Here is a 15,024-nt window from a genome sequence, read left to right on the forward strand (position 1 = left end):
ATTGCTTCAGTCATGGTGCTTCATCACAGCAGCAGAACCAAGAAGATAGCGGTGCACACCTTCAGCCCCAGCACCTGGGAGGCAAAGGCAAGTAGATCTGAGTCTAAGGTCAGCCTGGTCGACAGCGGGAGTTCTAAGTCAACTAGGGCTACATAGTGAGACCTGCCTCAAAAAAACAGCACATATTTTATAAGTGTTTTTCTTTTTCTGTCTTTTAAAAAGTTGTCCTGTTGCGACCTACCTTACTGTCTCTATAGGGTGTGCAATAGCAATTTAAGTTCTTAATTTACTTATTGGGGGAGGCACACTGCAATTACAGGGCAGAAGACAAGTTGCAGGAGTCAATTCTCTCTTTACAGTATGTGGGTCCCAGGGCCTCAAGTTCAGCAGCAATCACCTTTACCCAACGAACCATCTTGCTGGGCCTAATTATTTCAAGCCCCCCAGAGTATTTTCATTTGTTGAGGTAGGGATGACAGATATGCACCCTCTCCTGAATGACATCTGTTACCTCAGGACACTACCAATACTGGCCATCAACTGCACTGCTCTAGTCCTGACACCTGACACCCTAGTCCTTGCTCCCCTGCTTCAGGAACAGAAGAGATCATTGCTCTCAACCTACACTGCCAAGAAGCAAGTACTGGCTGTACTCCCAGAAACTGGGGAAACTGAGGGCAGCAGAGAGAGGTAGTTCAACCAAGTCTACTTCAAGGCATATGGGTACAGGATCCTTGGGAACCTGACTGGGGAACTCCTGATGCCACTGGAGCCTTAAGGTAACCTGTGTGCAGGTGTATCACAAGGACCCAAACTGGCAGCTTTTAGAGGCTTCAGCGACAGCTATCTTGGAGATGGAGGGCAGGGCCAAAGGTCCCTGAAAAGAGCACTGCCACCAAGATGGGGAGGTGGGGTGGGATACTGTTCCCTGTGATCACTGCATAGCCTGGAACCTGCTGTCTGGATCAGACTAGAGGAGCAGACAGGCTCTCACTATCTAGCCCCAGCAGCCTGGACTCTGCTACATGGATCGCCCTTCCCTGCAAATGCTGAGCAGACAAACCAAGTGCTTAGCTATCATCACTCCAGCAGACCCTGGAACCGCTAAGGTACCACCCCAAAACTGAAATGTGCTGTCTCTGACAACAACATGTGCCCTACCTTCCATTCCACAAGTCTCTCTCACTCTCTCTTGGTTTTTCAAGACAGGGTTTCTCTGTGTAACAGCTCTGGCTGCCCTGCGATTCTACATATAGACCAGACTGGCCTCAAACTCACAGAGATCCACCTACCCCTGCCTCCCGAGTGCTGGGATTAAAAGCACGAGGTACCATGCCCAGCTTGACTCCTCATGTTTCTAAATGATCCCACATAACCCAGGCTGGTCTCAAACCTGGCCACGTGGCTGAAGCTGACCTGGATATCATGATCCTCCTGCATCAGCTTCTTGAGCTGGACTACTTATCTGTGGGCTGCAACCTGCTTCTCTTTACCTGGTCATATAGACTCCAGGAGATTTGGGGCCACAGGGTCAATGCTGGTCTAGTGGCTTCAGGAGTTCTGGTAGTGGGGGAGGAGAGGTCTAGTGGGGGAGGGGGAGGTTAGTGTGTATCTTTTGTGACCTGTCCACAATGGTTGTATAGCACGTTGGCCTTTGATGTTACAGCACCGTGCACTCTGGTCTGCATATCCATGGGAGTCCCTCCCCCACAAGACAGCACACACTGGTCCCCCACAGTACTCATACAGGCCCTGTGCATTTCTTCTGAGACATTTGCTACTCTGTTTTGGGGATGGTGCCAAACTTGCCTCAAATTCTTAGGCACTGGGATGACAGGCGTGTCCTATTATATCCAGCTCAAGGAGACCTTTTTTGTGCGCTTAAACTATACCCCATAATTTCACTATACTCTTAGATGTGGTCTTCCCAAAAATGTAACTTCCCCCAGGTCTAAAATAGCTTTGAAGGAGCAAAGGCCCTTCCCTCATTGGCTATGCAGGGGAGAAGCTGGGAGGCTGCATGGCACAGGGCAAACTCAAAGTGCACAGCTGTCCCCTGGCAAGGGATGCTCAGGGCCACCCTGACTCTGCCTGCAGCTCGCAAATACCTTTCCAGGAATGGTCCCAGGACACATACCTGTTGGAACAGTGTCTCCTTATCCACCCAACACCCTTCCTGCGGGCTAACTGCTGGTCTGCCCTCTCCCTCCTCCTGCAGATGCACTGGCTCCACTGTTCTCCAGCTTCCAATGTCCTTGAGGTGGGCTAGGTGCAGGCAGCCTGCTGGTTTGCCTCTGCTGTCGGGTGAAGGCACCAGAGCCAGGAACTCAATGTCCCAGTGACCACCTCCTCCCCAGCTGTGGCCAAGCAAGAGCCTCTGCCTCATCCTAGTGTCCCTGCTTTACCAGCCCTGGTTGTGTGACTTGCACTTCTAAGAGTTCCCAGGGGGCACATCAGAAACTACAGATATTGGCCACAATCCCAGGTGCCCACAAGCTCATGTTATGTTCCACTTGTGTTAAGGCAGTGCAGGAAGGAAGTGCAGGGGTGCCGAAGAGGGAAAGGGACTCCTGGGCCTTGTGCAGTCTTTGGACCTGGTGGTCCCCAAGTCCTTGGCAGACAGAATGAAGGCAAGAGTGAGCGTTTCTAGGAGGCTGCTGGAAACACAGTGATGGGCGATTCATAAGGAAGTGGGGCTTGGTAGTCAGCCCTAAGGTAAAGTGACAGCCATGCAAGCACGAGGACCCGAGCCCAGCACCCACTCAGGAAAGGCAGTGCTCTGTGCTCAGCTTGCTTTCCTCACTCCAACAGTCTAGGACCCAAGCCTAAGGGATGCTGCTGCCGAGCGTGGTGTCTTCCCACCTCAACGGCACAATCAAGACAGACAGTTCCCACCTGATCCAGACAATCCCTCACCAAACACCATCTTCACAGCTGATCCAGACTGTGTCAAGTTGATAATTAAAACCATGCATCCCAGACTCCCAGTGGATGCCCATAAGCATGGGTGGTGCCAAACCAGACATTCAGCTGAGATGATCCTGCATACTCACTAAGCCATCAACGGTGAAACCTGAAACTGCTTATTTCTGGATTTTTCTACTCAGTATTTTCAAACTGCAGTTAACCATGAAAAACTGAAGCCCAAGAAATCAAAACCCTTTAGAAGGAGATGAATGTCATTGTCTGTAGAAAACCTGCACTGGGCTGCAGATACGGCTCGGCTGGCTGACTGCCTGGAGCTTAGTTGGTAGGGTACTTACAGCTCAGTGAGCACACTGCGTGCATAGCACTTACACGGGCTTCCATTCCCAAAGCCACATAAACCAGACCTGTGGCACACACCTGTTATCCTGGCTATCAGGAGATGGAGGCAGGGGGATCAGGAGGATCCTCAACTATATTGCAAGTATGAGGGCAGCCTGGGCTACATGAGACCACGTGGAATGACAGTAAAGCTGATGGAAATGGGGTGGGGAGGGGTGCAGGAAGCCTACTGACCCTCCTTTTCTGGGGAATTCCTGCTATTGATCTTCAAGCCCTCTTTCCAAGTCAGTCTAGAGACCCAGCTCCAAATCCCACACCCAGGACTCCTCCTCAGCAACAGAGAACATTCTGGCAGCAGGTGGATGGTGACGTGCCTGCAGGGCTCGGTCACATCCACAGAGGTGCAGAGGACATGTGGCTCGATGCACCACAAACACAGTACCCTGAAAGCACTCAGACTGGAGGCTCCACGACACCTAGACACCCCTGCTAGCAGCTCTAAGCTCAGTGGCTCCCAGAGGAGCCTGACTGACATCTGGATACATGGTGGACAGGGGCCTGAACTCCAAACATGAACAGCAGGGAGGGGACTGAGTTTGAATAAATGTGACTTTTGTGGGGCTTTCTGTACCCTGATGCATGTGTGACCTGCTTGTCTGGCTCCTTCAGAAACTGCAACCCAGGGGTCCCCTAGACTGCTTCCTGCCATGGGTCTGTATGTATCTGGTTGTTCCTCCATCCATCCCTCAAGGACCTCAGATTCCAGTCGCACGGTTCCTTTCTGCTTCTATGTAAGACACCCACCCCCAAACACGACGCACACTATGGTCTCCCTTCTCCATGGTGATCCTGATGGCCACAATGAGACCTCTGGGGACCCAGACAGGTACAAAGTAGGGTGGCAAGGGTCTCCTGAGGAAGCAATCCTGCCCGCCCCATGGGTCTGCAATGACCCTGTCACCTCCCTGTTATAATCCAACTCCCCAGCTCAGCCCCAAACACATTAGGCCTCCCTGATCAGCAACATCCTGATCCGTCTTCCTCTCAGATGCCCACAACACCCATCTTTGTTCAAACTTTGAAATATTTCTATTTATTTTGTGATTGTGTATGTTTGTGTACACACATGTACACACATGTGGAGGTCAGAGGACATCTTTCAGGAGTCAGTTTCTCCTTCCATCATGCAGGGCCTGAACTCAGGTTCTAGAGCTTGGCAGCAAGCTCCTGTACTCATTGAATCATCTTGCCAGCCCACAAGCCTAGGAAGCCTCACTGTCTAAGGTGAGTCATGGTCCTTGAACCTCAAGCACTCTGTTCTGTCTTGACCAAGGCCCACCAAACAGTTCCTGCAGCCATCTGAGACCACTGTCTGACTCCACCAAGATTAGTCGCTCAGTCACTGGTCCTGCTCCTGAGTCATGCCTAGCTCTGATGCCTCTGCTGAGGAAGCTTGAGCCAATGGTCCTGCCTGCTTCTTGCCACCCGCAGCTCCCCAAGGCAGGTTGCCCTTGACTGCTGGTCTCTTGGTAGGCTGTGGACAAATGTCCTGTGGTGCACTGGCCTCCTTTTTCTACTGCCCCAGGATTCTTGGGTGCTTCAGCCCTTAAGCCACTCTCAGGAGCTGCTAGAGCAGATGCTGCTTCATGTGGGCAAACAGTGATCCTACAACACTGCTCTGTGGGGACCCTGAAGAGCAGAGATCCAAATAGCTGGGGAGTCTAACTGCAGTCGGCCATGCTAAGGAATGAAATGTGAACAGAGCTAGCAAGCAGAGGATCAAGGGGGGGGGCCTGACTGCAGGGTGGAGTATTACTCAGCCATGAAAAAGGAACAAAACTCACATACCAACACACATTGTAACACAGATGTATCCTGGAATCATGCTTTTGAGTTGACAGAAGCCAAACCAATGGTCACCTGACACCTGCTGAATTCACACGAACCATATCAGGCAAAGCCAGAGACGGGAAGTAGATACAAGAGGAGTGACAGTGACAACTGATACAGACAGGGTGGGGGATGGCATGTTCTGGGACTAGACTGTACAACACAGTGACTATACCAGATGGTTGTAAAATAGTTGATTCTGTCAACATGACACACCCAGGGAGAAGGGACACCAATCACAGAACTGCCTCCATCAGACTGGCCTGTGAAGCATTGATGAAGAAGGGCACAGTCCACTGTGGGTGGTACCATCCCTGAGTAAGCTGACCTGAGCTGTAGGAAAAAGGCAGTTGAGTACTGGATGTGATGGCATATGCCTATAATCCCAGCACTCTTACAGTTCTAGGCTATGAGGAGAGGCCCTGTATCAGAAAAGAAAGGAAGGCAGGCAGCAGCCTGTGAGCCTGGGGTAACCAGTGAGCAACATTTCTCTGTGCTTTCTGCTTCAAGCTCCTGCCTTGATTTTCCTCAATGGCAGGCTGTAATCTTTAAGCTAGAACATGTCCTTTACTATTTGCATTGCTTTGGGTCACAATGGCCACCACAGCAGTAGAGAGCAAGTCAGGACAAGCCTTGTGACAGCCACTGTGTCACTGTGCTGAAATGTGGAGGCAGGCTGACTCTGCAAAGTGAGCCGGTGCTGGCTCACGGCTGGCCAGGGCCCTCTGGCCTGGATCACACTGCAGCATGAGCATACAGCAAGCAATCAAGCCAAGCCTGAAGCCAGAGAAGAGACCAAGACTCCTAGACTCCTCAATGCACAGCCCCAGTGATGTCACCAACATGGGTACCTGGGGACAAATCTCCAAAATGAGGTATTTTAGAGGTTCCCCTCAGATCAACAGCTGCTGAGCCATACTCTTGGTTGACTGACAGAAACAGGGACTCATAATGAAGTTCAGGCTGACCTCAAATTCCTCCTGCCTCAGACTCCAAAAGCTAAGTGACAGACCACCATACCCAGTATATCTACACACTTTTTATCTGTCAATATCAAGCCTCTTAAACACCCCAAGCACAGGGTTAGGCACTCCCAATTCCAGAATCTGTATCAGCCAGGCTAGATACCTTTGTCTGAATTCTCAGGTTCCTTACATCAGTGAAGCCATGTGGTTAGGCAGAGTCAAGCCACCATACCCCATGAAAGCCATGGCCTACGGGCAAAGGTCCAGTAATCACAGTGCCATGGCTCTGGTGACCAGCAGGGTGGGGATGGAGTTTGGTTTGCAGAGTAAGGATACAGAGCCTGGCCTTGGGCAGGTGGCAGCAGCTTCAGGACCCTTCTCTGTTCTAGAATGCAGGTGCCTGTGGTGACTACAGTTGCGTTCTGTCTCCCTCCCTCTCCTCTCCTGATCCAGCAGAGCCTGTGACTCAGTGAAGCCAGGGCCCCTGGGGAAATAGCTCCCGAATGTGGGTCCATGTTTCATTTCTGCTTTCAGAATCAGAACCCATTCTGGCTCACACAGAAGTATGTGGAAATACACCAGGACCGGCCAGGCTGTGCCCTGCTTCCCTGGAGTGAGCCTGCCCAGTGTCCTGGGCATGTTTTAGGGTGAACCCCATAACCAGCATTCCAAGGCTACTCAGCTGAACTCAAGGCTGTCAGGATTGCTGTGCCCAGCAAAAGTGACAGTCCACCAGGCTTACAAGTCCCCGGATGTTTACTGTCCTTTTAGTTAAGGCAGACCACAGCCCACACAAGTGTCTCCTTTCTGAAGGGAGGCAGTGTGGGGGGCCCTGTTCCTTGCCTACTGGAGAACGCTCCAGTCCTGCTGTCCCCACATTGTTTGAAATGGCAGCTGTCACTGGGGCATGCAGGGACACTGACTGACAGGCTCTTGTCTTCCACAGGCATCTTCCTGTTTTCTGGTCAACACTGCACTGAAGCTGCACCCAGGCCTGAGGGGGACAAGAAGGCCCAGAGACACCCAAACCTCAAAGCAACCCAACTTCTTCTTTTGGGGAGTCAAGAAAAAGTCCCTGGCTCTGCGCAAGCTGCATGAATCTTTGGCCTTTGCAGCCTGGAACCCTCAGAGAACAGGAATGAGTGGGGTTGGAGAGTCACATGAGTCGGATTGACCTGTGACCCAACATGTACCAAGGCCTGACCCCTGGCAGCTGTGACCAGGGAACAGGGGCTTCACAAATACAGCTAACACAAGGTTCTTTTTTATTAGTCAGTGCCTTTCATATAGTATTCAAAAGCTGAGGCAGGAGGATGAACAAGTTGGAACCAGCTTTGGTAACATAGAAAGAAAAGAAGGGAATCAGGTGTGGTGTGGTACATGCCTGTCATATGAATACTTGGGAGGTGGAGACAGAAGATCAGGAGTCCATGGTCATCCCTGGCTACATAGTAAGTTTAAAGTCAGCCTGAGCTACATGGGTACCTGTCTCAAAACAAACATAATACAAAGAAAAAGCTTTTGATCACAAGTACATACCTCACCCAACGCACATAATTAAAAATTAGGCTGGGTGTGGTGGCGCACGCCTTTAATCCCAGCACCTGAGAGGCAGAGGCAGGTGGATCTCTGTGAGTTCAAGACTAGCCTGGTCTACATAGAGAGTTCCAGGACAGCCAGGGCCACAATGAAACCCTGTCTCAAAATAATAAGTAAATAAATAAGCTAAGTTAAAATTTTCAAAAAGAAAACCTGGCCAAATTCTCTGCCTCCCAGGATGGCTATGGGCAGTATTCACGTAGGCAGGGACAGTGTTCGTTTACGGGACAGTGACAGGTCTCAGACACTCTGGTATTACACCTACAGGAGCACTCCTGACATGTGGTGGATGGAGGCTGCAATACTAGCTGATGCCCTCAGAATACAGCTTGCCCACTCTGCAGAGAAGGACCTGGCACCAGACATGGGAAATGCCCATGCTGAGAAGGCCAGCTCTGAGCTCTGAGCATGGGAACCCCAAGCTGATGGGTACCCTGGGAAGCATGCCGACTCTCAGCCCCAGAACTGGCTCTAGTTCACCTCGAACCCAGCGAGGCCACCACCCTCCCCAGCCAGTGACTGCCAGAGAGAAGTGGTCAGGCTGCTCCATGTCTGAGGCTCCAAGAAGGAAGCCAGTGGGAGTGGTAGTTGGCTCACACCAGTGACTAAACGCTTGACAGTGACGACAGCCAGTGTCATGCCAGCATCCCTAAGCAATTGATGAGGAGGCTGGCAATGGCTTCACCAGCTCAAGAGAAAAGACAGTTCCTAAGACAACTATGAAGTTGGTCATTGGTCGCTGAGTATCACCAGTGGTTAGTCTATAGGGGCCACAGTGGTCGGACCTGGAAATGTGACCTCATTTGGAAACAGGGTTGCAGGAATCTGTGTTCTGTGGTTGTAACGAAACACCCTGGAATGGGAACTTCACAACGACAACAGTTCACTTAGCCACCTGCCCTCTTCATGGTCAGCTCCTTGAACTTTTGCCTTTTCGGTTCAAGGAAGGGCTCTGCAGGTTCTACTTGAAATTTCCAAGTGACCAACAGCACCACTCTTGCCTCTGTTGCCATCAGTAAGGCAAACAAGGGCCATATGAACACAACCATAAAGATACCACAACCACTTGTGACCAAGGCAGCTAGTGCCCATCGCGAGAACCACATGCACAGCACAGCACCACTGCACAGGGGTTCGTGTCACGACATTGCAAAATGTAAAGGAAGCTCACTGTGCCATACCCAACAAGACCTGTCTAAAACCTACAAATGACTTCTTTGGGGATTTTCCCATTTCTTACGTCAGATCATGGCTCACTGTTGGTAACTGAGGCTGAGGGAGACTTATATTTGTAGAAGGGATAGTTGATCCACACAGATGGACTGATAAAAGTTGGGAACGTGAGAATCTAAAGAGAACCTAAATTCTCTTCTCTCTTCAAGACAGGGTCTCATGTAGCCCAGGTTTGCCTCAAACTCTAAGCAGTCAAGGATGGTCCTAAACTCCTGATCCTCTGGCTCCACCTCCCAAGTACCGGGACAAGAGATACACGCCATAGCACTCGGCTTAGAAAACTTAATCTGCTACTCAGTGGTGTTTTGGATTTTTTTTTTTTCTTTTTAAGTTTATGAGACATGGGCACTGAACTAACTAAGGGTTGTGGAAGAGAAAGCAGAAATACATCACCCATGCTGGTGCACAGCTGAGTCCTGTGACCTCAGACAATGGCCTGTAATGATCTTGAGAGGAAGAGGAACCCAGATGAATGCAGCAGGCTACAAGCAACTGCATCAAATCTGCAGAGCAAACAGCAGCTCTCTATGCAGGGGGTGGTCAAGAGGTCATAAGTCAATGGGGGCTTCCCCCCCCCCCTTCCTCCAGGGACCCTAAGGATAAAGAAGCCTTCCACATCAGGGTCACAATCCATTCTTGTTTGGCACTCCCAGGGTGGAAGTAGCCTTAGTTCAAGACACCCCAGGCCATAACCTCCTGTAGCCTTTTTGCCATCTCCAATGAGAATCCGGAACAGTCCTGCTTGGGGACAATGACAGAGAAGTCTGCCTGATCAATACAGACCAAATGTGGCCCCTACATTCCTGCTTTTGTTTTGTTTTTTAAGATTTCCTATGTATTTTATTTGTTCTGTGTGGTTGCTTTCATGAGTTTATATGCACTATGCGTACAGGAGTCCATGGAGACCAGATTTCCTGGACCTGGAGTTACAGATGGCTATGAGCCATCATGTGGGCACTAGGAACTGAACTCTGGTCTTCTGCAGGAGCATTAAATGCCTTTGACTGCTGAGCCATTTCTCCAACTCCATTTACCTTTTAATATCTGTGTACAGCTTGGGTATCTGGCTGCCACACCCCTGGAACTCTGTTGACCTCCTCTGAGACGGTCTTTCCCTGGCCTGGAGCTAACCCCTTATTCAAGCGTTGCTGGCTAGAGAGCCCCAGCCTCCCGACTCTGCCCGCAATGCTGGGATTACAAAGGTGCACAACCACGCCCAGCATAGGGTCAAACCTAAATCCTTATGCCGGTGAAGAAAGCACTCTGCTGACAGCCACCCCAGCCCCACACAGACGGGTCTATGGCCAGTTGGCTCTGGAGACAAAGCTGCAATATGGAGGATCAACTGTCAGAGGATGTTACTTCGTGAGGGGAAAAAAAGCGAGCTCCCAAGTTACAAAAGGAAGAGGAACCTTAGGCACAAATGGATTAGCAAGGTAGGGTTGCCAGGTGACAGTGGGGTTAGGAAGAAGAGCAGGTTCCCATGGTGGTGGAACAATGCACCACACTAAGGTAGTAGCCAAAGGTGTCACACTCGTGTCCCCGTGCATCAAGACCCAGCCCTGAGGTATGCTGCAGGTTTAGGGACAATACATCAGCACTGACTTCAGTTACAATGAGCACAACACAACAGCCATGAACCAAAGGCAGGAGGTGAGAGGCGACTTCTGAGAAGTTTGTTACCTGCTGACATGGCTCTGAAGGAAAAAAAAAAATCAGTCAGGTGGTGGTGGCACAGGCCTTTAATCCCAGCACTCAGGAGACAGAGGTAGACTGGTCTCTGTGAATTCAAGCCAGCCTGGTTTATACAGTGAGTTCTAGGACAGCCAGGGCTATACAGTAACATCCTGTCTCCAAAAAAAAAGTGGCCAATGGGTGAAACACTTGATACCAAGCCTGATGACCTGAGTTCTATCCCTGGGATTCATATGAAGGGAGAACGACCCCCAGAAGGTTGTCCTCTGACCTCCACATGTGCACTGTGCACACACACACACTCACATACATACAAAATTAACTGACTTTTAAAAGCCTATTGAGCAAGAAGAGCTGGAGAGATGGTTCAGGGGTTAAGAGCACTGGCTGTTCTTGCTGAGACCTCAGATTCAATTCTCAGCACCATGTGGCAGCTCACAACTGCCCATAGCTCAGTTCCAGGAGATCTGATGCCTCTTCCGGTTTCTGCAGGCACCAGACGTCGACACACATGCAAGCAACCCTACTCCCCACACACACATGCACACATACAAAGACACACAAACACACAGAGAGACACACACAGTCAGACACATACATAGAAAAGAAAAGAAAAAAAAGCTTAGCATTAAAAAAAGAGAGAAGAGCAGGGCCTAGGACCCAACTCCAGGGCTGCAGACACTAGCCCATGCCCAGAAGGCTTGCCCACAGTGACACATCAACGGCTCCTATGGAATTTGGTAAATGGGGACCTCGGACAGGAGGCATAAGATACAGGGTCTGGCAAGGTTTCCCTCAGTACAGCCTGGAATCATCTCCCTGATGCTCCTGAAATGCCCTCTGATATTTAACACGAGCTCAACCTGCTCATCTAGGACCCAGAGGGCAGATGAACACCAAGGAAATTTGAATCCTGCCATTCTCCTCTCCTGCTCTGGATGCTCTTGAACTTGAGGTCAGGCCTGGCTGAGCCAGAGGATGCAGCCTCCCTAAGCAAGCAGATCACTAGCAGCCTCTGTAAGTGCCTCTGGGCAAAATGCACAGCTCATGGTTCCCCTCACATCCTGAGCCTCTAATCTCATCCCAGTCGTGCCAGAGCCTAGACCACTAGGAGTGGCCGACACCCCAGATACACAGAATGTCTCACCCAATCCTGCCCTCCAAAGCCAGAACATGTGTGCACTTTCTCTGTGTGTATTGCTAGGTGTGGAAATGTGAGTCCCGTGCAAGATCAGTGCACTCTGAGATGGAGACCCAGCTTCGCACAGCTCAGTGAGTGGTGGGAAAACCCTGAGCTTCACCCCCCCACTTACCTCCAGTACAGGCCCTGCACCTAGGATGGTCCTCTCGACACCACTGGCATAGCCCTTCTGACTGAGTGCTGTGAGACAGTGGATGAGAAAGTTGGTGCTCTGCGTCTTGCCAGAGCCACTCTCGCCTGAGATGACGATGCACTGGTTCACACGCTTGCGCAGCATGGCATAGTAGGCCACATCTGCCAGAGCAAACACATGTGGCTCCAGTTTGCCCAGCTGCTGGTTCTCATACATCTTGACATACTTGGGATTGTAGATGGGCAGGAACTTGAAGGGGTTGATGGCCACCAGGATGCTACCCGCATAAGTGTAGATCTTGTGCTGCATGAAGCGCAGCTTCAGGTTCTGAAGCAGGTTGGCTTCAGTCAGTTCTGGCAGGTTACACAGGTCGTCAAAGTCGGCCTGTGGCCGTGGCAACAGCCCACGCTCCACCAAGCGCCGAGCGGCTGTGGGCTGCGCCAGCAGTTGCATGTGCACGTACTGAATGCTGCCATCGGCATTGCGCTCCTGTAGCACAAAGTAGTAGCCATCCTCCTGCGGGTGGTCATCCTGGGCACGTCGAGGCCAAAGCAGTACACGGTGCACGGGCGAGTCGCTGGCATCCAGCACCCACTCCTCCCCGCCTGACTCCTTCACTTCCACCAGCACGTAGTGCTTTGAGCCATCCAGGCGCAGGCTGGACACCGCATCTCGGATGACGTCGGTTGTGGTACTGTCCTTGGTGGCGGTCACACGGCATGAGGTCTGGCTCCCAGTGGTGGACAGCTGCGGGTAGATGTGCAGGTGATAGGTGGCCTGCTGCCGACGGCCTGTGCTGCCAGCCTCGTGTCCACTCATTCTGTCGGCCTCCTGGCCTCAGCATGCCTCACCAGCGGGTGTGCACCCCAGGCAGCTGGAAGGAAGACCAAGATTAGCATGGTGACCACCCTGGCACAAACCGCGCCAGACCCACAACAGAACCCAGCAGGCATCTCAGACCAGAAACAATCTGCTGGTCTTGAGAGTGAGGACTCAAGTGCTTCCATTGACCTTCTTCTCTTCATGGCAATTATGGAGCCCATAGCCTATTGTGGGTAGGGAAGGGACACAGCATGAAGGCAGAAGTGGGGTGTGTGATTCTAGGCAGGGACTCCACCCCTGAGAGACGACCCCAGCCCCTTGCTGGGAGATTCTAGGCAGGGGATCCACCGAGCCATGCCCTAACCCTGGCAAATATTATTTTTAACAAAATACGTTTACTCCCGTAGGATGTAAGAACAAGGAATGAGTAGATGCCAATAATAGCTTGCCTGGTATCTTGCAGAAAAAAAACACAAATGCAGTATGGGTCAAGTGCATAAGACCACTGTGCACCAACAGAAGACAATGAGGCCTTTACTCAGGCCAGCAGGAGAAGCTGGTCTGCAACCCCAACAGTAAATGAAACATAGGAGGAATTTCTCTTAGGGAGCTGAGAAGCCTTAAAAGGGAGTGGCAACCTGAAAGAGGGGCTCCAAAGGATGAAGAGGAGTTTGTTCATGAGACTAGCCAATAGAAGGGGGGTGTGGTAGTCTTCACTGCCTGTTTTGATAAATAAAGTTTTATTCCAAGGCAGAAATACCGTATGTGACCACTTTTGCTACAACACCAAAAAAGCAAGGTCACAAGAGACCGAGGGCTGACAAGGCTGTAGTATTTACCTCGCAGTCACTTCTAGATGTTTGATGGCCTCTGACTTTGCAGAAGTGTGACTCAGCAAAAGCCTAAAAGACAGGCAGTCAAGGAATGGCACTGGCACTGGGATCCTAGGCTGTGAAGCATGAGGAGGGACAAGGCTGAAAGAAGCTCCCTATGACAAGGTGACAGCAACAGTTCCCAGAAGCACCATGGAAAATGTTCAAGGCAGACAAGACACAAGCTTCACTTCAGATCTTTCCCCACACTACTAAGGAGCCATCTTTTGGTAGAATATGGATCACTTGAGGCCAAGGTACAGCTCAGTGGTGGGAAACGTCCCTGGTAGTCCTGAGGTCCTGTGTTCTAGCCTTGGGTCACCAAAATAAAATATTTGGATCAATAGATACAGGTACACCTGGTTGGCAGCACACACCTGTCACCCTAACTATCAGGAAGCTGAGGCAGGAGGATTTGAATAAAAGACCAGCCTGGGCAGGTCAATCTCTGAGTTCAAAGCCAGCCTGGTTTATGTAGTGAGCTGCAGGACAGCCACAGCTACACAGAGAAACTCTGTCTTGAAACAACAACAACAACAAAAAGTCACCCTGGCAACTCAGCTTGCTTGTGTCTCAAAATAAAAAGTGAAGAGGGCTGGGGGAGGAGGTATGGCCAGAAACCAAGCGCTAACAAGACTATGGTATTTACCTCAGTCACTTCCAGCCGTCTGCTGGCCCCTGACTTTGCAGAAGTGTGACTCGGCACCACAAGCCTAACGGGCTTCAACACCCAGTATTTCAAAACAGCAGGAAACAAACCCTCAAACACCCAGCCACACACAGAGATCCACAAAGATCTGAAGAAAACTTCACATATGCGAATCCCATGTAGACACTTCTTATCATTACTCCAAGTCCACACACAACCCTGACACTGTCTTTGGTATTTAGGACATTTAGAAATGGAGGCCACAGAGCTGGCTCAGCAGCTGAGAACACTGGCTGCTCTTCCTTCCAGAGGATCCAGGTTCAGTTCCTAGCACTACATGGCAGCTCACAACCACCTGCAACCCAAGTTCCAAGGGATCCAGCACCCTCTTGTGGCCTGCTTGGACACTAAGCACACATGTGGTACACAGACATATATGCAGGCAAAATACCCATACACACTAATTAAAAGAAAAAAAAAAGACATCTAGACATGGTTTACTGTCTTCAGGACAGACAGCTGGTGACCCTGAGGGTAGACATGCCTGCTAACACCTGACAACTGGGTTGGACCCTGGAACCCACAGAGAACCAAATATGTTGCAGCATGCATGTAGTTCAGAGTCCCATAGTGAGACAGGAGCCACAAAGAAGCTCAAGGGCCAGCTAGCCTGGGATAGTGCTGGGATTCCGCACTGC

The 15,024-nt window shown here is 50.8% G+C and overlaps 1 protein-coding gene across 9 annotated transcripts in view; it reads right to left on the reverse strand.

Moving 5' to 3' along the window:
• Positions 1 to 15,024, reverse strand: part of Myo9b (myosin IXB) — an 85,564-nt gene that overhangs the window by 52,883 nt on the left and 17,657 nt on the right. For all 9 annotated transcript variants that reach the window (XM_050128384.1, XM_050128382.1, XM_050128381.1 and 6 more), the window contains one exon: positions 11,963 to 12,857. In XM_050128384.1, coding sequence (XP_049984341.1) covers positions 11,963 to 12,802 — 840 coding nt within the window. In that variant the 5' untranslated portion in view covers positions 12,803 to 12,857. The remainder of the gene's footprint in view (positions 1 to 11,962; positions 12,858 to 15,024) is intronic.

This window comes from Alexandromys fortis, unplaced genomic scaffold (assembly GCF_014885135.2).
Source record: "Alexandromys fortis isolate MF-2015 unplaced genomic scaffold, M_Fortis_MF-2015_v1.1 scaffold_296, whole genome shotgun sequence".
Classification (NCBI taxonomy): Eukaryota; Metazoa; Chordata; class Mammalia; order Rodentia; family Cricetidae; genus Alexandromys; species Alexandromys fortis.